Source organism: Toxotes jaculatrix, chromosome 11 (genome assembly GCF_017976425.1).
Source record: "Toxotes jaculatrix isolate fToxJac2 chromosome 11, fToxJac2.pri, whole genome shotgun sequence".
NCBI lineage: Eukaryota > Metazoa > Chordata > Actinopteri > Toxotidae > Toxotes > Toxotes jaculatrix.
In genome coordinates this window covers 1,820,655-1,845,588 of record NC_054404.1, presented here as the reverse complement: position 1 = coordinate 1,845,588, position 24,934 = coordinate 1,820,655, and the positions used below count along the sequence as shown (strand labels likewise).

Sequence of the window (24,934 nt, the reverse complement as noted above, 5' to 3'; positions counted from 1 at the left end):
TCTCTCTCATCTGCTTTTCCCTGCCCTGCTTCTTCATTAACATTCATTCAGCTGAAAGTGTTAATGGACAAAGGCACCAGATGTATGAACAGAAACCTCGTGCACCACATTTCCATCATATAACAAGCAGTCAGCTGTGTGATGTGGTGAATTTGAAATGAAAAATAAGGTGAAAGATTGAATCGGTGCCAAAGGCGCATTCACAAACTTTATTTTACAAACTTTATTCACAAACATTATAATAATAATAATAATTTAATTATTTTAATTGACCTTTAGCTGATCACGTGTTTGAACATCAGGCCAACAAGCAGCGAGAGGTTGTAGAACAGAGATGTCAGATTTAACAGGACTGTAAAACATCAGTGTTATTGGATTTTATATCTTCTCATGTATCAGTCACATTGGCCTCAAAACCCCAGTATCTGTCACTCTACCTTTAGCTACAACACCATAGATTGCTTTCCTGAATGTTTGGTGTTACTAGAGGAAAAGACATTGACAGTCAGTGAAATTATGATTCTTGTTGCACATATGATTATTAACACAGCCCTGTTTAGACAGGACTGTATAAACTTTACGCATATTTCTGTCTTGGTGGCTACATAATGCATCTGGCCCCTGCTCTCTCTATCGACGTCTTTGACTCTCCGGCTCTTCTCCCTGTGTTCTCTCTGCTTCTGCAGCCTCCCTCTCCCCTGAGTCCTCCTCCTCCTCCTCCTCCTCCTCCCTCACATGTATCATAAACCCTGCAACGAGTCAGTTAGAGGTTAATGCATGTTTCTCTTCCATCTCTGCTTCTTTCTTTTCCGTTTATTCCAGGCAATGATCTCTATCTGCGTCTGTGTGAAACCACAAGGAAAAGCTAACTGCCTCATTTTGCACAGATGCATATTTGAGCTCACATATAGAGTACATGCAGGTTTTGGCAGAGAGGACCTCAGAGCCACGTATATGTAAATGCTCAGTAGTTAATGTTCTGCGACATTGTGAATACATTGAGTTTTAGCCATAAGCTGAATGTTTGGGTCAAGGACTTGTTTTTTTTTTGGCCTGTTTAAGTTACCAGAATAGGCACCTTTTATATTTCTGCCTCATCAACATTCAGTGCTTTGGAAAGGTCACTGTAGAGCACAGTTTCTGCACAGTCACTGGTTACAGTATAGGTCTTCATTCACCAACAGTCTGAGCTGCAGACCTGCACAGTCTAAAACAACTCACCTGTGACTCTGCTGTGGCTTTTCAGCAGACGCCATATGGTTTTATGTTTTGTTAAATCCAGCAGGTTTGTAGAGGTGAGATGCAGTGAGGCGTGTGTAGAGCCAACCCCAGCATCTGGACACCAGTGCAGGAACTGCTGGTTAGCATTGATTTTAGCATTTCTAAAGATGAATGTGCAGCCAAAGTACAACATCAAGAGCCTCGTCCAGCTGAGCCTCCACCTGCTCTGTTTGTAGATGTATGGGTGTATGTATGTTTTTATTTTTTGAAGCTGTTTTTTTTTTCTGTAAGAGGAGCCCCTGTTCACTGTGAATGTTTTATACATTTACACTGTTATAGATTCCCACAAAGAGGAGGAATAAAAAGGGGTCAGTTAGTCTCGAGTCCTAAAGGTGAAGAATATTTACGTGATATTAAGATGTGACAGCTGACAAAGTAACGTCCTCTATACTGTACAACCAACTGAGATATTAACTCTGTGTGCATGTGTGTGTGTGTGTGTCTGTGTGTGTGTCTGTGTGTGTGTCTGTGTGTGTGTGTGTGTCACCATAGCTGGCTTGTTCACAATACTGCAGCCAGCATCACTTATTCAGCAGGGACAAATTAGGCATAGACAGACACACGGCTAAACAGGAGGACAGGCATGAGTGGCTGCCGACAGGAGACCTGTGTGTGTGTGTGTGTGTGTGTGTGTGTGTCTGTGTGTGTGTCTGTGTGTGTGTGTGTGTCACCATAGCTGGCTTGTTCACAATACTGCAGCCAGCATCACTTATTCAGCAGGGACAAATTAGGCATAGACAGACACACGGCTAAACAGGAGGACAGGCATGAGTGGCTGCCGACAGGAGACCTGTGTGTGTGTGTGTGTGTGTGTGTGTGTGTGTGTGTGTGTGTGTGTGTGTGTGTGTGTGGTGGGGGGGTGGTGGGGGGGGGTGGGTTCTGTTCTGGTTTGTTTGAAGTAAATCTAGTGCATTAGCAGCAGGAGTGAGTCCAGCTGTATAAAGTTATTCTTTGGGGCCGTGTGTGTGTGTGTGTGTGTGTGTGTGTGTGTCTGTCTGTCTGTCTGTCTGTCTGTCTGTCTGTCTGTCTGTCTGTCTGTCTGCATGTTTGCTGCATCTTTCCTGCTCTGCCTGTTTCTATTAATTTATGATGAACAAATGGACACAGTAAACGGACACACTAAATAAACACATGAGCTGTAAAAGGTATCCATCACTGCTGGACTCTGTGAGGTGTTTCAGAGAACACTCTGCACTTTCTCCCTCTGCCTGTGTGAAGACGTTATTCCTGTTCTTTTATCTGTGTGAGGACCAGTTTGACTTTTACACCTTCAGACTGAGGACATTTTTGGAAAGTGAGGACATGTTCTCTGGTCCTCCCTCCTTTAAAAGACCTAGTATTAGGGTTAAGGTTAAAGGGGCACTCCACTGGTTTATCAGACACGGTCAGCTCTGGAGGAGCTTTGTCAAATCTGAGAAGAGAACCCTGCTGTGATAGTGATGTTATCAGGGGTTGTGTCATTATCAGTGTGCAGTGTCGAGTTTGAAAGATGTAGGTGTTTACCAAGAAATGACACTCACCCCTGATAAGGACAGAAAGTTGTTTAATGAGGCACTTGTTGAATGAGGGTCCTCACAAGAGCAGCAGTTCAAACGTGTGTGTGTGTGTGTGTGTGTGTGTGTGTGTGTGTGTGTGTGTGTGTGTGTCTGTGTCTGTGTCTGTGTCTGTGTCTGTGAAGGGTCTGCAGTGTGTCACTTCAGAGGCTGTGTGCTCTCTGTCACTGAGAACAGATAAAACACAATGTCCTCCCTGTTCTCTCTCTCTCTCTCTCTCTCTCTCTCTCTCTCTCTCTCTCTCTCTCTCTCTCTCTCAGTCATTCTCCCTTTAATTTTCCCTCCTCTGATTCTCCTCTGTTTTTCAGGTTGTCCATGCAGCTGAATGTAAAATTGCAGGTTAAGTGTCAAACATCGTCCCATTGTTCATTCTGACGTTTTCTTAAAGCGTCTTTGTCCACACAGAGACACCAGAACTGCAGACTCACTCATGCAGCATCTTTTCCTTCATAGTCTTTTAGTTTGGAAAACAAGTAGCGACGTAGGACGAACTGACGCTGACAACACAGATGACATAACTTATCATTCTGAAAAAATGTGAAAGCTGGTTAATATTTGTTTCTTATTTTAAACTTGGTTTTGTCTTTGTCAGATACTGTAGGTGAAAAGTGCATCTAAAAAAATGTGTGTGCACAGTTTGTCTAGAGTGAGTCTGAGCCAAGAGTTCAGCAGTGTCATGTGCTTTTACTTCAACCTTCAACCAAAGGCGGTGGGTATGTTTGTTTGTGTCTGAGTGTGTGTAGTGTGTAGAGTGTGTGTGTGTGCATGTGTGTAAAGCCAGCAGGTGTGGACAAGAGTCATCACTTGTTGAAGGACCTTTATTTTTGTCCATGCACACACACACGCACACGCACGCACACGCACACACACACACTCACACACACTGAGGCTCCACAGTGGAATCTTCTGTATGATAGACACGATCACAGTTTAGTGTATTTCAGTGATACAAAACAAACAAACAAACACACACACAGACAAAATGCCACAATTTAAACATCTGTACATTTGAAGCTTTGTTTACTCTTCAGCTAAACCAAGTGAACGTCAGTTTACTGTCGACTGAAGAGCAATAAACAGATTTTCCCTCACAGATTAATGTATGATGGTGATAAATAATCATGACAGGTCCGGACTGAGCAGAGTGACTGATCACGTTTTAGCTGCATGATTATAGCCAACACACACACACACACACACACATACACACACAGCTTCAGATGCATTAGGGCAAAGGGGGCAGGATGGAGGGAAACCTGCTTAATTGAGTTAAAGCCTGCAATTTAATTTCCGCGTGTGTGTGTGTGTGCGCGTGCGTGCGTGTGTGTGTGTGTGTGTGTGTGTGTGTGTGTGTGTGTGTGTGTGTGTGTGTGTGTGTGTGTGTGTTTTCCCCTTAAATAAGCGTACAGTTTGAGGATGTTCTCAAAAAAGGGAAATAAATTAGATTTGACTCCATGTTAAATATGCAGCACAATATGCACACACTTAGACACACACACACACACACACACACACACACAGTACTCACAGTTTGTCACATGACGAAGGCCATGTGATGTTTGACGTAGCTGAGCTGGAAGTTCACAGCAGCTTGTGTGAGTTTGTGTAGTTGTGTTATTCGTGTTATTCTTCTGTGACCTCAGCACAGTGAAAGGTGTGGGGCTCTTTTGTAGATCCAGCATTTGTGGTGGTTCAAAGGTGGAAATGATCTTGTTTTGTACCTAACACTAAATCTCCATCAGAATCTTCCTTCTCTTTCCTGCTCAGCTTGTTGATACACGGTCGACTCCTCATCCTGCTGGCACACTGTTTACTGTAGGCTAATTTTCAGATAAGGATGTTTACCTTCCGTGTGTGTGGTGTTAGTTTTTAAGTTTGATTTAAACATGGATGTGTTAAAATAACACACCTGGATGTGGCGTGTTAAGACAACCCCTGCAACTAACAAATCCCCTTCAGACCAAAAAACCACTTCTGTAAAAGCGAGTTATGTGAAACTGTTGGCAGGACACGTTGATCGGCACACAGGATCAGTTATTGTTCTTTTGGTGTTGACTTATTACACAATGAAAATTTGATATTTGTAAAACTGCGTTCTATCATTTTATTTTCAGACTTGTGGGATTCAGGGAAATTCATGGAAAGAGACACGAATGCACGTGTGTGGAAAACAACTCTTTCATTTGAACGAATGGCCTCATGTCAGAACACAGTGTCCATGTGTTTAATCTTCCCAGTATCCCAAGGAATTATGTCCACATTGGATTATTCTGTGCTTCACGGTTCACATCTGACCTTCATGTTGGAGGCGAGAGTCTTTGTTGTGTCACAGACCTACAGTTGTTTTTTTTTTTTTTATTAACTATTACATGATCTTTCCTGTTACCATACTGTAGTGATTGTTCACAGACACGGCAGAAAACAAGAGTTTAAAAATGGGAATTGGACTCAAGAAAAAAGAGAAGAAAGCAGTAGGTGGTGTTGGCAGACACAAAGAAGGGGGATGTGATTATAGTGGAATCTGACACATCGGCACTTGATTTGCTTGGACTGAAATAATGTGATAAAGACAAAGCAAAAATGATCAGTAAGTTGTTATCAAAACGTTGTGTATGCTTACACATATTTTTTTACCTGTATTTATGACGCTGGAGCCACACGCTCCTCCCTCCCTCTTCATCCACTGATAACTCCCGCGTGCACTCCTGTGACCTTTGACCCTTTGTGTGCGTGCAGCCATCAGCTCTCAGATAAACAGAGAGGAGGAGTGAGACTAGTGTCGTGCACTGGCCGTGTGTATGAGAATTAACACGCACCAACAGCAGCAGTGGACAACATACACACTGAGGGACCTTTTCCTTCCTGCGCCGGCTCTATATTTAGTGGCGTCTGCACCTGTGTGTCTGAGCACGCTCAGCAAGCAGCGAATGAATGGAGGGCTGTGACCTCAGAGGAAGGGACGTGGTGTGTGTGTGTGTGTGTGTGTGTGTGTGTGTGTGTGTGTGTTTGGGATTTTTGGGTCCACGCAGACAGTTTGCTTTCTTCTCTTCTTGTCGACATCAGAATCATCAGCTGATTTGTCTGTGATTTTGTCCGTGATCGAAAACGTGGTGTTACTTTGAATTTTACATGATTTCTGTTCTCATGACTCTTTTGATGGGATCACAGTGAGTTTACTGTAATGGTATAAATCAGTAGCTCTTTAGGAGAATGGATGAAACCTATTGTTTTCCTTCTTGGTGAAGTTATTATTGTTTCTGTTTGATTGATTAAGGGAATAGTGTAGAAATTGTCAAGAATATTTCCAGATGCCCCGATGCGAGATCCCAGTGCTTAAAGTGATGCCTACATATTATTTTGTCCCCCCAAGAGAATAACAAAGCCGGCCGGACTTGTTTATGATGAAAAACACAAAGTGGGTTATTCTATTATTTATATCTTTGGTTCTCAAACTATTTGGGCTGGGTTCTTTGTGATGTTTTGTCCCATGTTTTGGTCTGTGTGGCTGCAGAAACAAAACACTTCACTGGTACAATTGTTGATACACCTACACTTGTTCTTCCACACGCTGACAGAAAGACAGCACCGTCCCGTTGATTGACTCTGGCAACAACAAAAGCACAAATTCAGCTCTGCCAACAGAAACCCCCCTCCACTTCAAACCCCTTACCAGATTCATGGTAATATTCTGCCACTCTCATACGTCCATCAGCCACAACGACTTCCTTCCTTCTGCTCCTTCTTCCAGAAAATGCAGATAGATAAGAATAATTATCTTGTTAAACCTCAGAATGCTCTCAATGTACTGATTGTACCGATGATGAAAATCCATTAAGCCCCTCAGCAAACACTGGATATGAAAAGAGTGTGTTAACAGTAAAGACACGACAGTAGTCACACCCCCTCATCCGCTCCTCCTCACCCCCACCCGCCCCACCTCCCCTTACACTTTCACATTGGAACGAGCCAACAAACTTTCTCTGTCTTCCCCCTCATCCGTCTCTCTCACTGTATACTTTACTGAACCCACGCCTGCTCGCCTTCACTTGGTGTGTGTGTGTGTGTTTGTGCGTCTGTGTGTGTGCAAACGGGGATTATGGACACTGTGGGTGGTACAAGCTGCTGGTAGAAACTCAGTGAACCCCTGGCCAATGCCCACCTGCTTTCATGAGATGAGCTGAAAGGCACACACACCCACACACACACGCACACACACACACACACACACACACACTTTGCTGTACGCTTAAATACACGTGCAGACACTCAATAGATTGCAGAACAGCATTTGTCTACAATTTCCAAAGCTTCACTCTGACCTAAACACATTCAGACTTTTTTGTGTGCGTGTGTTGTGTGTGTGTGTGTGTGTGTGTGTGTGTGTGTGTGTGTGTGTGTGTGTGTGTGTGTGTGTGTGTGTGTGTGAGGCTTACATGCATGTATGGTGTGTGGGTTGTGACAGGATATGTGACAACGTCTCGTTCGTTCTGTCACACACGACAGTGTTTTCTTTCTTGGAATCATAACTCGGTCAGATCTGAACGGTGTCAGTCACTGACTCAGCGACTCAGTGCAATCTGATACGCATGACCACATCAGACAAAGACCAGCTACAAAGAAAGTTACAAAGACCAGTTATGATCACTTAAAGCTGATTTTTACTCTTTATACTTCTACTCTTAACTTTCTCTACTTGTCTCTTTTCCTTCCACTTTTCTTTCTCCTTCCCCTCTTCCCTCTCTACTCTCTCTCCATCCTCCCTCATCTTCATTTTTCCATTGCCTCTCTGTCTGCAGATTGACCTGGAGCCAGAGGGGAAGGTGTATGTCGTCATTGACCTATCAGGATCTTCCAGTGAAGGTAAGTTCTCAGCACACACTGATTTTTAGGTAAAGGTCACGGTCACCTCGGGGCCTCCGAGGACAGCTAACATGTATGTAACACAGAATCACAGTGTCTGTCCTTTTTCTGCCCTTAATGACGCAAAAGAGCTGCTGTTATAATCGTCACAAAAGCTTTCAGTCTAATCTCGTTTTTATGTGTCCACCTCTGTCATTTGATGTCTCTGGATTATCTGCTGATGAGACTGTTAAGAGGCAGCAGGAATCATTGTTGCACAGCTGATGCTTCCTCCTGAGCTCCTCCTGTTTTTACACCAGAAAACTAATGTTGCTACACTCAGAAATACAAAACCCACAACTTTCATGATCATTTCTCTGGAAGTTTGTGTGTCATATATAGTAAGGTTTGAAAAGTGTTTGTAACACTGGACATCTGCTGTGTTCTATGTGGTTTTAAAAATAACATTATTGCATCATATCAAAGACCAGCTAAGGGTAGTAAAGAGCATATCATAAATTCTATATAGATAATCTGGTGGAATGAAAACACTTTAAATAATGAGATTTTATTTGTGAATGAGACTTTTATTTTCTCAGTTTAAAATGTTTCTAACAAATCGTGCGAGTCCAAAGCGAATGACATATCAAGAGCCACCGTTTTCCCTCAGGGGGTAAATGTGTACTACAGTTAAAAGCACGTCAACCAGGGATGGAGCCGATCCGATCCAGTATCGGTAACGGTGCTTCAGTGTTACCTGCTGAAATGACTCCACAGGTGATTCCCTGCCGGCTGCTCTGCGAACTGGCTGCAAACTGTGGAATGGATTTCCTGAACGGAGGCGAGTCTCAATGTGACGCGGAGTAATGAGACACGCCGTCGTTCAGGAAATCCATTCCACAGTTTGCAGCCAGCTAGCAGGCGAGCAGAGAGCAGCACCGTGGCTAACCAACTTTTCAGCACAACATGTCGCTGTGTGGAAATATTTTGCAGTAGGAACACAACAAAGCAAGACAGCAACGGGCAATGTTTACAAAGCCGTTGTACCGAGGGGCGGAAGCTCCGTCGCGACCTACAAGTGGTAATAAGTACCGATTAGCTCGATGCTAACACAATATGGAGAATCCCATTGACGGGCTAGCGCATTAGCATCGGTCGCGCTATAAACTTTTACACACAAACGATAAACCAAAGGCAAGTCATACAGGTAATTCACACACCAACAATATATTACTCACAGACTTATGTCCCTTCCAGGTACAGCAGGGAGAAAATGAACCGTGAGTGAGCTTCTGCACCTCGGGATATTTGAGATTTGAAAAACCTTGATTTTTTGCTGCTACAAGAGCCAGTATACTTAATTTGTGCTGATCAGATCAAGCAGCCCTTTTTATTTCTATTTCATTTGGAGAGGAGTAGTCTAAGAGGAGGTTACACTTTATGGGTATCTCCTGAATTTAATAAATATTGACTGTTAACAGGATTTCCTGTTTTTCTGACTTTCTTTTCTGACCTTATACTTACCTCAAGTTGCGTTTTGGGACATACATGCATACATTCATACATATACTTGCCTGTAGAGAAGATTTATTACAGCATCATATAAAGTCAACAATAATGATAATAATTATATTAAAGCAAATAGAGCTCTGGAATCGGCAGATATCCAAATTCATGTATCGGGATCAGATTGGAAGTGAAAAAATGTGGATCGGTGCTAATGTCAACCCACTATCACCATCAGTGTGTCTGAACAGATTTAAAGAGACGGCTGAAGGAGCAAAGTTGTAAAGATTAATACATTTGGACCTGCTGAGACGCAAACATCCACCCGGTTTATGGAAAAGAGCAAATAGAAATAATAATGAAAAAAAATGGTTTTGTGCTGTTAACAGTGACCTCAACATATAAGCAATATGAACACATGAGATAGATGAATGAAGCAGTTCTAAGGAGTTTGTGGTTTTTCATCAGACAGTTACTTACAGGGCAATTACTCTGTGTGTATATGTGTGTGTGTGTACACGTGTGTGTGTACTTACGTACATACTGCATATATACAACATTCAACCACAGCATTAAAACTGGTGCCTGCAGCACTGCTCAGTGTTGTGCTTGTGTGTGTGTGTGTGTGTGTCACACACTGTGACTAAGTGCAGTCTTGAGTCTGTCACCATGTGTAATCAGCAACATTACATCAGGAAGTAGACACTGCAAGTTTCCTGTGTGTTTGCGTGTTAGACACAGTGATGATGTCATGCGGTAAAGTGCTTTTCAGTAGAGGTTCAGTGATGACACACACACACACACACACACACACACACACACACACACACAGTGGGATGTGAACCTCTTTGTCTTTTTCCTTTAGTTTCCCTGTTAGTTCATGGCAGCATGAAGATGTGAAGAGAGCACACAAACACACAACAGCTGTGTCTCTGTGTGTCTAATCCTTTGTGTGAGTCACATTTGAGGAGCTTGGATAGGTGTGGAAGTGTGAAGGAAGCACGGACACACACACACACACACACAAGCCCAGAGAGATCACTTGTCAGATATTTCCAAAGAACATAAAGGGAGAGAGAGGGTGTGTTTACACAGGAGTACCTGGCAGACATATGAACAGACTCTCTGTCTGTCTGTTACTCAGCATCACTAGAATTCTCATACCGTGGCTTTTTGTAGTGTTAATAAATGGATAAATGAGGTTTTGTGGAGTTTGATCATTGGGCAGTGCTGCAGAGCTGGAAACCTGCCAGTCTCTGACCAAGTACCTAGTGACCGCAGGGTTCAGGCTGTGTCATGACCATATAAACTTCACATTATCTGTGGCCATACATCTCTACTTTGTATAGAGTTTAACTGGTTGGCCGCATCAAAAAGTCCTGTATGTGATCAGCGGTGTTGTTGTTGTGCGACCTTCATGAAGAGGCTCTGTGGACACAGTGAATCGCACAGTAACTTGTGTACCTGCTTGAAAATGTGACCATGACGTTTATTATTTGACCTCCTAATGAAAAAGATTCACATAACCCTTCATCCTTCATGACAAGTAACTGTCCATGGGATCAGTATGTCAGTTAAAAGGTAGGTTTGCTTTTGCTTTCTACATAATTTCACCCCCAGTCAACTGTGGACGGCTTTTCATTGTATTAACACAAAATGTGTTTGTGAACCACACACAGTATATCAGCCAGTGTCTTTGGCTCTGTCTCCGTCCTCTTTACGGTCAGACATCTCGCTGCCTTTTTTCCACTGGATTTGATTCTAAAGAACCACTTTAATCTAAAACAACAAATCTGTCTCTCACTTCACCACGTCAGTGACTTCCCCACCTTTCCTCAGGATATTACTCCACTGGCTTCGCTGTGACAGAATGAACTTTTACCAGAAATGTTGTGCCTGATTGTGCGTTCGTGTGTGTGTGTGTGTGTGTGTGTGTGCACCAGATTATGTGTTAGAGAGACATGGCAGAATGGGAGAAGAGAAAGAGAGGGAGTTAACCGGAGGTCGAGCGAGGAGTAGAGGGGGGTGATAAATTGATTAGTAAAGTGGAGTGTTCACTAATGGACCAGTTACATCATCGAAAAAGGGAGTGATGGAGAGAGAGAGAGAGAGATCAGTACAGAGTGACAAAGAGGTGTCATTAGGACAAGGACTTTCTGCAGGAAATATCAGTTTTCTTTTTTCTCTTTTATAAATTTATTTCATTATATTTATTTCTGTGTGTCTGCTACTTTCTCCATCTGCAGTGACATACAATATATTTCTGTATCGCTGTGTGTGTGTGTGTGTGTGTGTGAAAGAGAGAGTGGCTGAAATTGCAGTCATTACTTAAATGTGTTTGCATAGCAGAGAACACATGGATGAACTGTCAGGCCTGAGAGCTGCAATCAACCTATTAGCTTTCACACACACACACACACACAGAAGGCGTGTTGTCACCAGGACAGGATGATAAACTGCGGCCTGTTGCTAAAAGCAGGTGAAACATTTATATGTTGTTTAGATGTAGAACATTTGTCGTTATTCTCAGTTAAAGTCTTGGATACAGCAGTGGGCTTCTTGGGAAATGGATGCTGCTGTAGGTTTGTAGCAGGACTTGAAACCTTGTCAGTGATTGTAGGTTCTTCTAAAGGTTCTCATTGTCTGTGGCGTTTGTTTGTTACAGTGACACTTAGAACATCGAGCCGATAAAGTCTTACGTTTTTGGGGTTATGATGAGGACATGACAGGAGCATCACGTCTATGACGGACCCCCTACCCACCCCTGAACCCTTCAGAGTGGAAAACACTGAGTCTAACACTGTTGCTAGGCAGCAGTCATCAGTTGCTAGGCGATGGTGATGGCGTAGTGTAGCAAAGACTGAGGACAGGCAGAGCAGGACAGGGAAGAAGGAATGCACAAGAAGTCCTAGAGGCAGAGGTGGAGCTAAAAATGTCAACTTTGTCCTTGAGAGTGACGCCGAAGGGAAGACACGTTAGAGACATGAGAAGGGATCAGTCCTGTTGTCCACACGTCTTCAGTGAATAACTGAAGGCTGATGAAACATAATGAGTGTGACATCAGATGAAGCTACTACTGCGTCTCATTGAAGACCGCTGATGTTTGATGGCGATCGATCATGTGCTCAGACTGTAGTTATGAGGAAACAAGCCACTGATGCTCAGCTCAGGATGGAAAACCTGGACTGAAGCTTCTCACCATCTCCAACTCTACAGCAGTTTGTCTCTCACACTGTCTGATCTGATGTCTCTGTTTTACAGTGAAAAGTTAAAACTGAAGGGGTAATAGTCTGTTGTGTTTTTTTTTTTTCCTTGTCTCTGTGTTTGTGGACATATTTGTGTATTTGTCTTACAGTTCTCACACCACATGGCTTTGGGAAATTTTAGTATTCAAATGATTTTTGCACAATTATTATTTTTTTTTAACCTTTTATTGACCAAACATTCAGTCAATTAATTGAGGAAACAACTGGCAGATTAATCACTGATGAAAATACTCGTTAGTTGCAGCTCTAATTCATCCATCTCTCTCTCTGCCTCCTCCAATCCCCTTTGCTCTTCCTCATTTATGTTACTGTACAGTCACCCCTCCCTCTGTCATGCTTTCTCCCACTTGCTCACTGCAGGTAGTGTGTGTGTGTGTGTGTGTGTGTGTAATTAACAGTGTTAGACTGTAATTGAAACCGCTGCAGTTCCACTGGGAAAACCCTCTGTAATGAAACAGAGCAGGAGAGACAAAAGCAGACACTGTGATTGACTGAAAAAGAAAACACACGGTGACACTGTGTGGCTCAGTGTGCCACACAGTGTCACCGCCATCTAGTGGCTGTGTGGTGTAAGTGCAGTGCAGTCTGAGGGCTCACTCATTTGTAGATGAAATAAATATCAGTGTTTTAATGGAGCTCATGCACAGAAGCTTGTTTTATTTTTTGGGACCATTTCAGAGAAGCCACAGACAAGCAGCCATCAAAAGCCACTGATACCTGCAGCGTTTGGAACAACCCGTGTGTACTAATGTGAGATATTTTTGTATTCTGCGTGTGTGTGTGTGTGTGTATGCAGTTGCAGCGGACTCTACTGACAATGAGGAGCGTGTGTTTCGGCAGCGGATGCGTCCCAGGAAGCGTCAGGGCGCTGTCCGCCGGAGGGTCCACCAGGTCAACGGACACAAGTTCATGGCCACCTACCTGAGACAGCCCACGTACTGCTCCCACTGCAGGGACTTCATCTGGTGAGGACACTCTTACCTCTACACAACAATTAATATATACACACACACAATCACTCAAAAATATATCTGCAAACCAGATTTAATCTCAAGGATGGAATTGAACTCATGGCAGAACTAATATATTAGTCTTTAATGCTGGTGAAAAGTGGTGAATAAATGATATGGAAGACGGTTTAGAATAAATCTTTATTGACCAGCTGCATGTAAACACATGTTTTACAGTAACCAGGTTTTTGCAGAGCTTTTAAATGTGTTCCCTCCCTCAGACCTGCTGTCTTGTTTACATGTAAACACTGTGAACTCTGTGAAGTGTAGAGTAATAAACAAAGCCAGCTGTGTTTATTTCCAACGCAACAAACTGTGTTAGTGTCACTCACATGGAAAACATGTGGCTCTGAAAGAACGTTTGATGTGTAATCAGAATCACAAGGAAACTGTGTTTGATGGAGGGCTCCAGTGTTCAGCGTGTCCGAGGTGAAAATAAATGACTGCGCTGGACCAGAGAACAGTGTTTGAAGTATTAGATCATTTTAATGTAGGTTAATTTATTAAAAAAAAAAAAAGAAAGTGAGTGCCTTTTCAAAGTAAAATACATTAGATTTTTGTGTGTTGTTCTGGAACTTTACTTTAGAATTAGTTAACGAGACTGAAGAACATCAAATTAAAGGCACAAAGGATCGATCCTCGGGTTTTGGATTAGCCAAGAATGAGTTTATCACTTCCAGTCTTTAGTAATAAATAAAACACATTTGCTGTTTTTTTTTTTTTTTTTTTCTCACACTCTCTCTCTCTGACCTGTAGGGGCGTCTTAGGAAAGCAGGGCTACCAGTGTCAAGGTACGACAGACATTTCTTTCCCTGTTGTCATGATAAATAATTGTTTGGCATAATTATCAACAGGACACACTTATAACACATAAAACTACCCTGTTAATGTGTTTCTTCTGTGTGTGTGTGTGTGTGTGTGTGTTCCTCCTGCAGTGTGTACCTGTGTGGTCCATAAACGCTGCCATGAGCTGATCATTACCAAGTGTGCAGGGATGAAGAAGCAGGACGACACAGTGGGGGAGGTACTGATCTCCAGCTATGTCTGAATGTAATCAATGATTCCAGTTTGAACAGTTAAATTATATATATTACATCATAAGTCTATCAATCAAGTCACTTTTAACTAATATCAGTCAGAAAATTTTCATTTAGATCTTTTCAGCAGTTGTATTTTACAGTTACTGACAGTCAGTCAGTAACCTGGTTCCTTTTAACCTCCCCTGGGGGTGAGACTTTGAGGGGACGTCTCGGTGGCGTAGGTGCTGAATCGCCAGGCACGGGTCACAGCTTTCACTTTTTGTGTCTTGCCGGAGGACCTTTGTTTCCCATCATTCCCATTCCTCTCATTTCCTGTCATCTGTCAGTAGTGGTAGAAGGAACAACATTTACATTCCCACATTCTTCCAGACAGATTGGACCTCCAGTCTCCTGCAGGTGTGTCTCACTGTCCTTTTCTGTCTCTTGCAGCCCGTCGGGTCCCAGAGGTTCAGCGTCAATGTCCCGCACAAGTTCAGCATCCACAACTTTAAAGTTCTCACTTTCTGCGACCACTGTGGGTCTCTGCTCTGGGGTCTGCTGCGACAGGGACTCCAGTGTAAAGGTGTTCACTGCTTACTGGATCTGACCATTTCATATATATATCATACAAACAGCCCCTCACTCTCACTCTCATATTCACGCCTACTGGCAACTCTGAGTCACCAGTTAACCTAGATTAGGTAAATTAACTGTTCTGAATTCGTACATGCTCTCGCCTAACGCTCTTCCCCTGTGTGTGTGTGTGTGTCAGTGTGTAAAGTGAACGTACACAGGCGCTGTGAGAGTAATGTAGCTCCCAACTGTGGTGTGGATGCCAGAGGAATCGCTAAAGTCCTCTCTGACCTCGGAGTCACACCAGACAAGATCTCAAACAGCGCCCAGAGACGGAAAAAGGTGAGAAACCAGTTATCTGATAAAGCCGTTTTTACTCAGAATGACAGGCTCGTCAGATGACAGTGATGTGTTGTCTCTGAACAGCTTCCTCAGGGTCAGGACCCCCAGCAGCAGTTATCAGGGACGCCTCAGACAGAAGACGATCGCTCAAAGTCGGCCCCCACGTCCCCATGTGACCAAGGTAGCAGGAGTTCTGACCATCACACGGAAACTGGAAACTGCATGAGGCCAAACTAAATGAACAAACACGCCACGCTCATCATATTTTTGTTTCTGTCCAGATGTGAAGGAGCTGGAGAATATCCGAAAGGCTCTGTCCTTCGACCACCGTGGAGAGGAGCACAAAACTCATCCCCTGTCTTCACCCTCCTCTGTAGCTACGGTAACGGGGGACAGCCATGGAGGACCAGACAGAGGAGGGGATGGAGGCAGCGGTGAAGTGGAGGGAAAACAGAGCCGGGAGAACGGAGAGGTCAAAGGTCACACCACTTCAGAGGCTAAGAGGATGAATCTTCATGACTTTGTGTTCATCAAAGTTCTGGGAAAAGGAAGCTTTGGAAAGGTGAGTGTGTGACCTTTAACCTTTGTTCTCTTCCTTTTAGATCTGTTTACCATTAAGTTGTGTTTGCATTTGTGTTCTTGTATTCCCTCCTTCTTCCACACTGTTCACTGTGATTGAAAGAAGTGATGTGCAAACAGATTAAATGAGAGACAGAGCGAGAGAAAGGGAAGACAAAGGGACTGGGGAAGAGAGGGGAGATCTTTGTGGAAATTCCTGCATTTGTGGTTTTGACCCTGCTCTGACTGTTGCGTGTCACGTGACCAGGTGATGTTGGCAGAGCTTAAAGGCACCGACGAGGTCTACGCCGTGAAAGTGCTGAAGAAAGACGTGATCCTGCAGGACGACGACGTGGACTGCACGATGACTGAGAAACGGATCCTGGCCCTGGCCAGAAAGCATCCCTACCTGACACAGCTCTTCTGCTGCTTCCAGACTAAAGTAGGAACTCACACACATTCTCATTCACACACAACTCAAACACACGTGCACACACGCTTTGCACCTCCAGGTGGCAGCATCAGGCTGTGTTTGAATCTGCAGCTACCAGTTGTGGTAATGACAGGTCCCACACACAAACGTCCACAGATATCGAAAAATAAGATCTCGCACTCGGCAGGAAAGTGAAGCCCTTAGGATGTTTTTAAAACTTTTAAGTGATGCTGTAAAGTCTGTTTTGAGTAAAAAGAGACAAAAAAAGATGAAATGATTCCAAAACTGACATTTAATGAATATTACAGTAAAAATAAACCTTTCAGCTGATGTTAAGGATTTTGGGAGTTTCCAAATGTGGAAGGATGCAGTTATGGAACTGAGTCATGTCCTTTTTCACTTTCTAGTTTGAAAGTGGGGAGAATTTAAACAGCAGATTGTTCTGTAACTTCTCCTTTGTGAAGAGTTTAAGTCCCATTTTGTGGCTGAATTTCAATCTGAATTCTTCAGAAATTCCATAAAGTCATTAGTTTACATTAGTTTAAAGCAACAGTTAAACTGTTTACGATAAAATATTAAACTGTACCTTTGAAAAGATCATTTTAATTTAACTTTCATTTAATTTCAAAACTGTGGCTTCCAACCTTGGGTCAAGTCACATGGTAAATCTAATGGGTCGTCAGATGAATAAAGGGGTAAAGACAAAAATATATTCATACAACTATTCAAACTTCGCATTGTTCTGACTTATATATAGAAAATATTGGACATTTTCACCTGCGTAAGCTGTAGATCTATCTGAAAAAGAATTTAATAGAAATGATTAAAGTAAAAGAAGATTTTTGAAGCATGTCAGAATAAGAGAACTATGATAAGAGCACATCTCAGATCACACTACAACTTCTCTTCCTGTTCAGGTTCAAACTGTTTTAGCTCAGCATCCATTTTCTACATCTGTCGATTCAACGGGATCACATCCACAGATATTTGTGTGGTGGCGGGAAAATCTCAGAGGTTCGATGTTTTAGAACCGTGGAAGAGTTTTGAGAAAACACTTTAACATTGAAGTCATTAGTGCAGCATCTGCCATCAGCTCAGAGAAGGAGCTGTGTTTCCCGCTCTCTCCTTCACACTCTGCTCTCCTCTCATCATCGCCCCTGCTCGGCTAATTCGTCCAATCCGTACTGTAAGTGGACGATGACAGACGGACACACAAAGGGCACCCGTGGGTGGGACGCTGCTAACGCCGACAGCTCCTCCAGTCTGCTGTATGTTTTGTCTGTCGTATGTTGCATAAGTGTTCCTGCCAGGAAATGTATAGAGGCTCTGGACATGTACTTGTGACGGCTTGCTGAAGGAACAGGTCACATGTTGCGTTGTTGTGCCAAGCCTTTCGCTGCAGCTTGAGCCTGATGGTTCTCAGAAGGCAGCACAGGTGTCAACTTTTATCAGTCCAACCTTAACAAAACATGAGCCGCACAAATTGTCAGCAAGACGAGTTTAAGAAAAGCGACTGACTGCAGACTTTTCTATGTGATCGCTTTTAAAAATGAATGGATGAAACACTGAAGTTCAGAGAAGTTTCTGTGTCTGAAAACCTGGTAGAGATGGAGATTCATTCACTGTGTCTGAGCTCAGCTGAATGATTGGTTTCCCCAGCAAATCAACTCCATTTACGATTTTTTGCTCTTGGTTCGGTTGAGTCAGTCTAACGCAGCCGGTCTGGTTCGAAGACACGGAAACTTTTTTTTTGTGAGAACTGAGAAAAAGTTTTAGGAGCAAAAAGAATTATCTGTTAGCATTTAGATTTAGATTTAGATTTTTTTTTTTTTTTCATGAAAAGTAAAGTAACTGAGAGAAAAGACGCAAAGATTGTCACAGAGCAGGAGGATTCGGTCACGGTGAGGAGGAGGACGAGCTAACCGTGGCTGGACAGGACATTTTGTGAACCACATCTTCTGTTTATTTTCTCATAATGTTCTGGAAAGCCCGAGTCTCATGATGGCGTCTCCTGTTCTATTTATTTATTCCTGTTATTTTCCTGCAGAACAAACACAAACATGTGCACAGTGGATGGATGGAGAGACAAAGAATTAGAGACAGCGAGACTGTCCTCAGAGGACAGTTTTACTTCATTATATTTTCTTTCTTTTGGTTTTGTTATTTCTCTTCATCAGTGTGTTCGGTGCATGACGTGTGTGCGCGCACACACACACTGACAGTGAGGGGTGACTGGGATTCTGTTCTTGGACCAAACAAAGGGATTGTGGCTCTTACATAACTGCTTTGATCCTTATCAGGGACATGATGTGTATTCCATATGCTGTGTTACCCCGCCCTCATCACCCCCCCGCCTCCCCCCCATCTCCCGTGTTACCCAGGGGCAGTGAACACACCACCGTCCTTCCATCCTCACACTCTGCAACAGAAACTAAAGAAGGCTTCTGGTGTTTCATTACTAATTAATCTGCCAGTTAATTGTTTGGAATAAAAACATCTTCAGCCTAAGACCCAGAGATATCCACCGTACTAATATGTCACTCTCACATCAGCTAAAACAATGTGTGACTTTTTGCTTGATAACTGATCTAAACTATTTATTGATAAACAGTTATTAACGGGGACCAGCAGACTGATTTAGAATTGAATTTATTGATGAATTTGGACTGATTGTCGCAGCTCTTCTGTCGACAGGTATGTTTGAAAATTTCTCAGCACCTCATGATCTACCTCTCTTTGTTTGCTCCCTGTAATTTCCCTGCAGGTGAGACCCTCAGTGGTTAATGTACTGTACCTGCAGGCCTTCAGTGCAGAACTCTGTGTCCAGACATGTTGCAAGTACACACATATATACACGCGCCGTCTGTGATGAATAGCTGGGTGGTTATGTCACAGATTGTGTCTGTCTGTGTCTGTAATTTTTAAAACATTTTTCCTAAAGTCATTATTTTTGCGCACATTTATTCTGCAGGGTTACTGTGTTCCTGTAGAAGCCTTTGGTGAACTGTGACATCATTACACTAAAAAAGAAAAGTTTTTGTACTTTCTGTGACCTTTGTCCTACCTACACCCCCCCCCCCCCCCCTCCTCCTTATCCCTCCCCCACCTCCCTCCCTCCCATTCTTCTTAATCGACTGTGGTATCGCAGCCGCGTTCCCCTATCGGCCTAATTACTGCCGAGAAATGTAAATAACATTATATAACAGTAGAGCCGGGCCTCACTCTGCTCCGCACACAGAGGCCAAGCGGAGAAGTGTAAGGCAGGGAAGGGTGAATGAGGAAATGGAGAGAGAGAGAGAGAGAGAGAGAGAGAGAGAGAGAAGAGATGCAGGAGGATGATGAGAGGATTAAGAAAAACCAGAAAAGCTGGTTTTGGACTGTGGGTTTGTCAATATTTGTGATAATAAGGTGGCTGGTACCTTCGTAGAGAGTGAATGGAAGATGATAAAAAGGAGAAGTAGAGGGTGAATGGGTTTGGTAAAAAAAAAAAAAAAGAATGAGGTAAGGAACAAGACAGATTACAGTGAGGAGTGAGTGTTTTTTAATCAGCTGTAATTGGTGAAGATCAGAGGCAGCAGAGTCTGCCAGAAACCAGCCAGGTACATCAACCAACCTTTGTTCTCTTCTGCTTAGGACAGGGGACGGACTGACACAGAAAGACAGATAGAAAGAGACAGACAGAAACAGACAGTGATGCTCGGAGACAGGAGGGTCATACAGATGTGACAGATGACTGAAAGCAGGGGTGGAGAGCCAGCTGCGACTGTCATGGCAGAATGCTGCATGTGGATGTAGGTGAGGAGGAGGAAGAGGAGGAGGAGGATCCACACGAGGAGTCTCTCCTTGTCAGTTCAGATGAGCAACTAGTAAAAGAGCTAAATATGCTTTTGGTTCCAAAAAGCAGCATTTGAAGCTTGGAGAGTCGCGGTCGGTGACACGTTTGTCTGCAGCGTTAGACCTGATGCTGAGGCTGAGCTGTGCGTTCCCTGCTCCCGACGCTCAGGTCGTTCACTGAGGTTGAAAGTCTTAACGTGGCTGTTTGATTTGCATCAGGGCTCACTCAGACTGCATGCAAACACAAACTGTGATTGAAGAGGGAGAAGGTCAAAGTGGCAGCGATGCTGCAGAAAAGCTGCTGATAAAGAAAATGTAAAGCTCCTCAGCATCCACTGTGCGCGTTTGTCCTTTCTGAGTTTTCTACTTTGGGTCTTTGCCACAGTAATGACCGGCATATGTCTCTTCTGATGTCAGCTCAGTGTTTATCTCCTCATCAGCACAATTATGTGTGTGTGTGTGTGTGTGTCTCTGTGTGTGTGTGTTCTTGTGGTATCCTCAGACTGAGAGCATTTTTGGAAAGTGAGAACATCTTGTCTGGTCTTCACTTCTTCAGAGGGCTGTGTGAGGGTTTTATGGGTCGGGTCAGAGTTAGATTGAGGTTAGACAAAGGTTAGTGTATTTGCCAACCATTATACCTCCACTTGAAGTGGTTTTGCGGTGCTGCTCTTTATTGGCGCATCCACAGGAGGACACTTCTCAGGAAAACAAACAGTAAACATAGTTTGGTTGTTAATTGCTGAACAAACAACCGGTGCTGCAGTTTTCTGGACATTCTTAAATAAAGTAAAAGTGAAAGTCACAGATTACAAGCTTAAAGACTGGAAGTGTGTGCAGCTTGAGTAAGTGTACAGGTTCTTATTAAAGGTGCAGATTAAACATAAGAAGTCGCCATTAAAACCACCAAACTCTATAAACTGCAATGTTGAATCAAAGACCAAACAGATAAAAGGCTCCATTCAACCCACATCATATCCTTTATTCCTGTGTTTTGTACTCCATCCACCTGTCACCGTTCTCTCCTGGCGTGTTGTACTCACATTCTCAGTCTGTCCACACAGACCTGACGAACAGTGTCATCATCCTTTTTTTTCTTACAAAGAGACGTAAAAACCCTCGAACATCCTGCACAGGACAAAAATACACAAGGCAATCATCCACCTCTTTTCTGCTACTCTGAACCACACAAAGAACCCTCTGCTCACTTCACTTGACCATGTCTTTATAAGGACCTGGCTTTCCTGGAAGTCTACTTCTCATGAAACTAATCAGGACAAACTTTTTTTTTTTTCTTGCCAATGAAAATCAAGCGTTCTGTTCATTTGTTTTTATGGGAACCAGGAGTAAGAAGATATTCTGTGGGAGAACCAGCAGCCCACAGCACGCATTTAACTCCCGTCAGCCTTAGTGAAGAATGACAGTGAGGGTGAATATTGCATGCAAGGACAATGAACACACACACACACACACACACACACACACACACACACACACACTGTAGGCACATGCAGGTTGCCCAGCCAAATATGTGTCAGTCTTGAGCAGCGGTGAGTTGTTTTTTAACTGCAGTCATTAGTGGAGATATGTTTGCTGTTCTTGGGATGTAGTGCAGGCATGCACACACACTCTTGTAATTCTATACTTTGGAGGACCATCATTGACATAATGCATTCCTTGTTCCCTAACCTTAACCAGCATGTGTGCTTAACTAAACTTAACCACCGCAGAGGAGGCAGATCCGAGAACATTCATAGAAATCACTCTGTGGTGGATTTTCCAACAAAGTATGTTTTTACTCTTAATACTTTATACTTTAAATCCTGGTTATACACCTGTCTGTCTTCATGTCAACATACAGATACACATACAGCCTGATTCCACAGCTCTAAGTCACTGCACACATCACTTTTTGCTTTTTTTTTTGTGCTTTTTAGTGCCTAAATTCTGAGTGTGAAATGTATTCTCTCTACAGTGTCCCCATAAATTCCACCATGTAACTTTCAGTCACTGGTATAAATGTTGTGGACAAAATAATATGAACACCTGTCTGTATAAGACAATACAATACAAACAGCAACACAAACTGCAGCTTGTGCAGAATTAGTTTAGGTGTACTTAGTAAACAAAGCAAAAAAAAACAAAGAACATCCTGGACTATAACTGCAGACGTCATCGGTTTTCTACCTGGCTGCGTATCTTTGGTGAAATATGTTTTGAGCATTCGCTTTGGCCCAAGGTCCATGCAAACACACATGTGCGTTGACAGGAGTAATGTGTCTCTGTACGTCTTTTTTTTTTTTTGGTTCCAGTTCAGAGCGGTTTCTTGACATCGCTCACTGCGCTCACACTTTCTGGATGACTTACAGATACGTTGGGTTTGACTCTGAGTGGCTGCTCAGCACTACAACACAAGCTTGATTTAACTGGAGTTTTTTAAGGACAGACATTCTTGATCTGGATCCAGGGCCACACACACAATACACTCTGTCCTCCAATTACAATCATTTCCTGCTGCCATCATCAGTGAGGAAAAAAGAAAAGGAAAAGTCCCTCCTCTTAAAGGAAAAGACCACACAAAACATACGAGAGTCTAAAACTGACTTGGAAAAAAAAATTCATCTCTGACAGTGATTGTCACATTTATAGAGAAATTAGCGCGACAGAGCTTCCATCAAGCGAAATGAAAACGCTGATCAGACAGTGTGACGATCTGAGCTCCAGGTTCTGTTGAATGAAATCACCGAGTGCGTCTTTACTGGGTCGGCTCTGTGTGGTAATGACTAGCAGCCAAACGGTAATGGCTCGTAATGTTCCGAGGAAAATAGGGCAGCAATTCACGTTTTTGTTTTTGTACATGGACAAAAGTTCAAACCCCTCCTGTTGTTTTTTGTTCCCAGTTTTTGACTGATTTTGATGAGTGTGTTTACCGTTCAGGTTGTAATGTGAGGAGGTGCCATGTGCGACTTTTCAAACCAAATACAGAAATATTCTCTTAAAGATTTCAGCATGTGGAACTGCAGACATGAGGAAGTAATTAAGTACATGTACTCAAGTACAAGACAACTGTGTATATATGTATATGTAGATTTGGGTACATACCACTAATATTATCACTTTCAATTATCAGTTTTACTTATTTAATTTCTTTCTTTCTTTCTTTCCTTCCTTCCTTCTTCTCTGTCCTCCTTTGTTTCCTCATTTCCTTTACTTCCCTTCCTCTTTTGTCTATTTGCTTCCTTTTTCTTTATTTAGTTCTTATTAATTTCCTTCTTGCTTGTTCTTCTTTTTCTTTAGTTTCTTTTTCCTTCTTTCGTATTCTATTTTTCCTCTGTCCTAATTTCCTTTTTTTCCCTTTCCTCTTCAATTTCCTCTTCATTACTGCTTACTTTCTCCTGTCCCAATTACCTTCTTTCCTTTCTTATCTTGCTTTCTTTTTTATTTGTTTCTCCTTTCTTTCTTTCTTTCTTTCTTTCTTTCTTTCCTCCCTTCTTTCTCTCTCTGTTTCCCTCCTGAAGTATGAAAATCTCTAAATGTGGACCATTTGTCCAGTAACATTCACCTGACAGTGAATCTGTGTTTCTTCAGCATATGAGCTTTTACTTTGGAAACCACTTTATACTCAGGCCAAATCTTTGATACAGTACTTTCTTTCATTGTTTTTGTGTGTGTGTGTGTGTGTGTGTGTGTGTGTGTGTGTGTGTGTGTGTGTGTGTGTGTGTGTGTGTGTGTGTGTGTGTGTGTGTGTGTTAGACAGTAAAGAAAGAGAAAACATGGGTTAATGGGTTTGGGTTTACATAAGATGCAAGTTGGGACTTGTCTTACATACATAACATCAGAGTGGCATAGAGGGGGCACATGTTTAACCACACATACACATTCACACACATTAGACACATTAAACACATGGAAACATGGACACAATGGTAAGATAACCATCAAGACATTATTGTCTGTGTTGCGTTGTGGATCATTTGGGTGTGTGCGTATAGAACATGGAATGTGCGTGTGTGTGTGTGTGTGTGTGTGTGTTTATGTGTGTGTTTGTTTGTGTGTGTGTGTGTGTGTGTGTGTGTGTGTGTGTGTGTGTGTGTGTGTGTGTGTGTGTGTGTGTGTGTGTGTGTGTCTCTCAGCAGTGGGAAGCCAGTATCTGTACATTTGTAATTACACTCAGGAAATGTTTATTCATGTTTGATTGGGTGGGACCAGCCGGGGACTCTGGGTACATTTAAACAAACTATTTCGACATCCTGTTTAAAGTCGCTTTCAGGAGGAGCAGAGAGAGAGAGAGAAAAAAAAAGTCTGGCTGAGGTGGACCGCCGGCTACTTATGTAAGACTCAGTCGTGGGGCCCCTCTAAACTGATACCAGACAGGAGAAAAGGAACCTGAGGTCAGCTTTAAAAACAGAGAGTTTGAATGTTGTTGACCGGCCACAAATCCCTCCACCTGCTGCGGGTCAACAGCTGGATTCACCTGAATTCAGTTCAAACTAATCAATCAGAAGCAGCGTTGTGCTATGAAGGTAGGAGAGGAGGAAGAAGCCAAAACCATTGCGGCCTCTTAAATGTTTACACCACCACAAAACTGAGAGACCAGTCATGATGTTACTGGTTGGATTGGGTTTCTGACTCGGTGTGACCTCTGCGTGATGTGTCTGTCACTGCTCATGTTTGTGTTCACAGCAGACTCTTCTGGAAAATTATTTTATCATTTGTGATGAAA

General features: G+C 42.9%; 1 protein-coding gene across 1 annotated transcript in view; it reads left to right on the top strand.

The window, feature by feature from the left end:
- LOC121189405 (protein kinase C epsilon type-like) overlaps window positions 1-24,934 on the top strand; it is a 57,064-nt gene that overhangs the window by 14,401 nt on the left and 17,729 nt on the right. Inside the window, exons 2-10 of the mRNA XM_041049500.1 lie at window positions 7,631-7,694; window positions 13,242-13,410; window positions 14,212-14,246; window positions 14,391-14,479; window positions 14,925-15,057; window positions 15,247-15,389; window positions 15,474-15,570; window positions 15,671-15,951; window positions 16,216-16,389. Coding sequence (XP_040905434.1) covers window positions 7,631-7,694; window positions 13,242-13,410; window positions 14,212-14,246; window positions 14,391-14,479; window positions 14,925-15,057; window positions 15,247-15,389; window positions 15,474-15,570; window positions 15,671-15,951; window positions 16,216-16,389 — 1,185 coding nt within the window. The remainder of the gene's footprint in view (window positions 1-7,630; window positions 7,695-13,241; window positions 13,411-14,211; window positions 14,247-14,390; window positions 14,480-14,924; window positions 15,058-15,246; window positions 15,390-15,473; window positions 15,571-15,670; window positions 15,952-16,215; window positions 16,390-24,934) is intronic.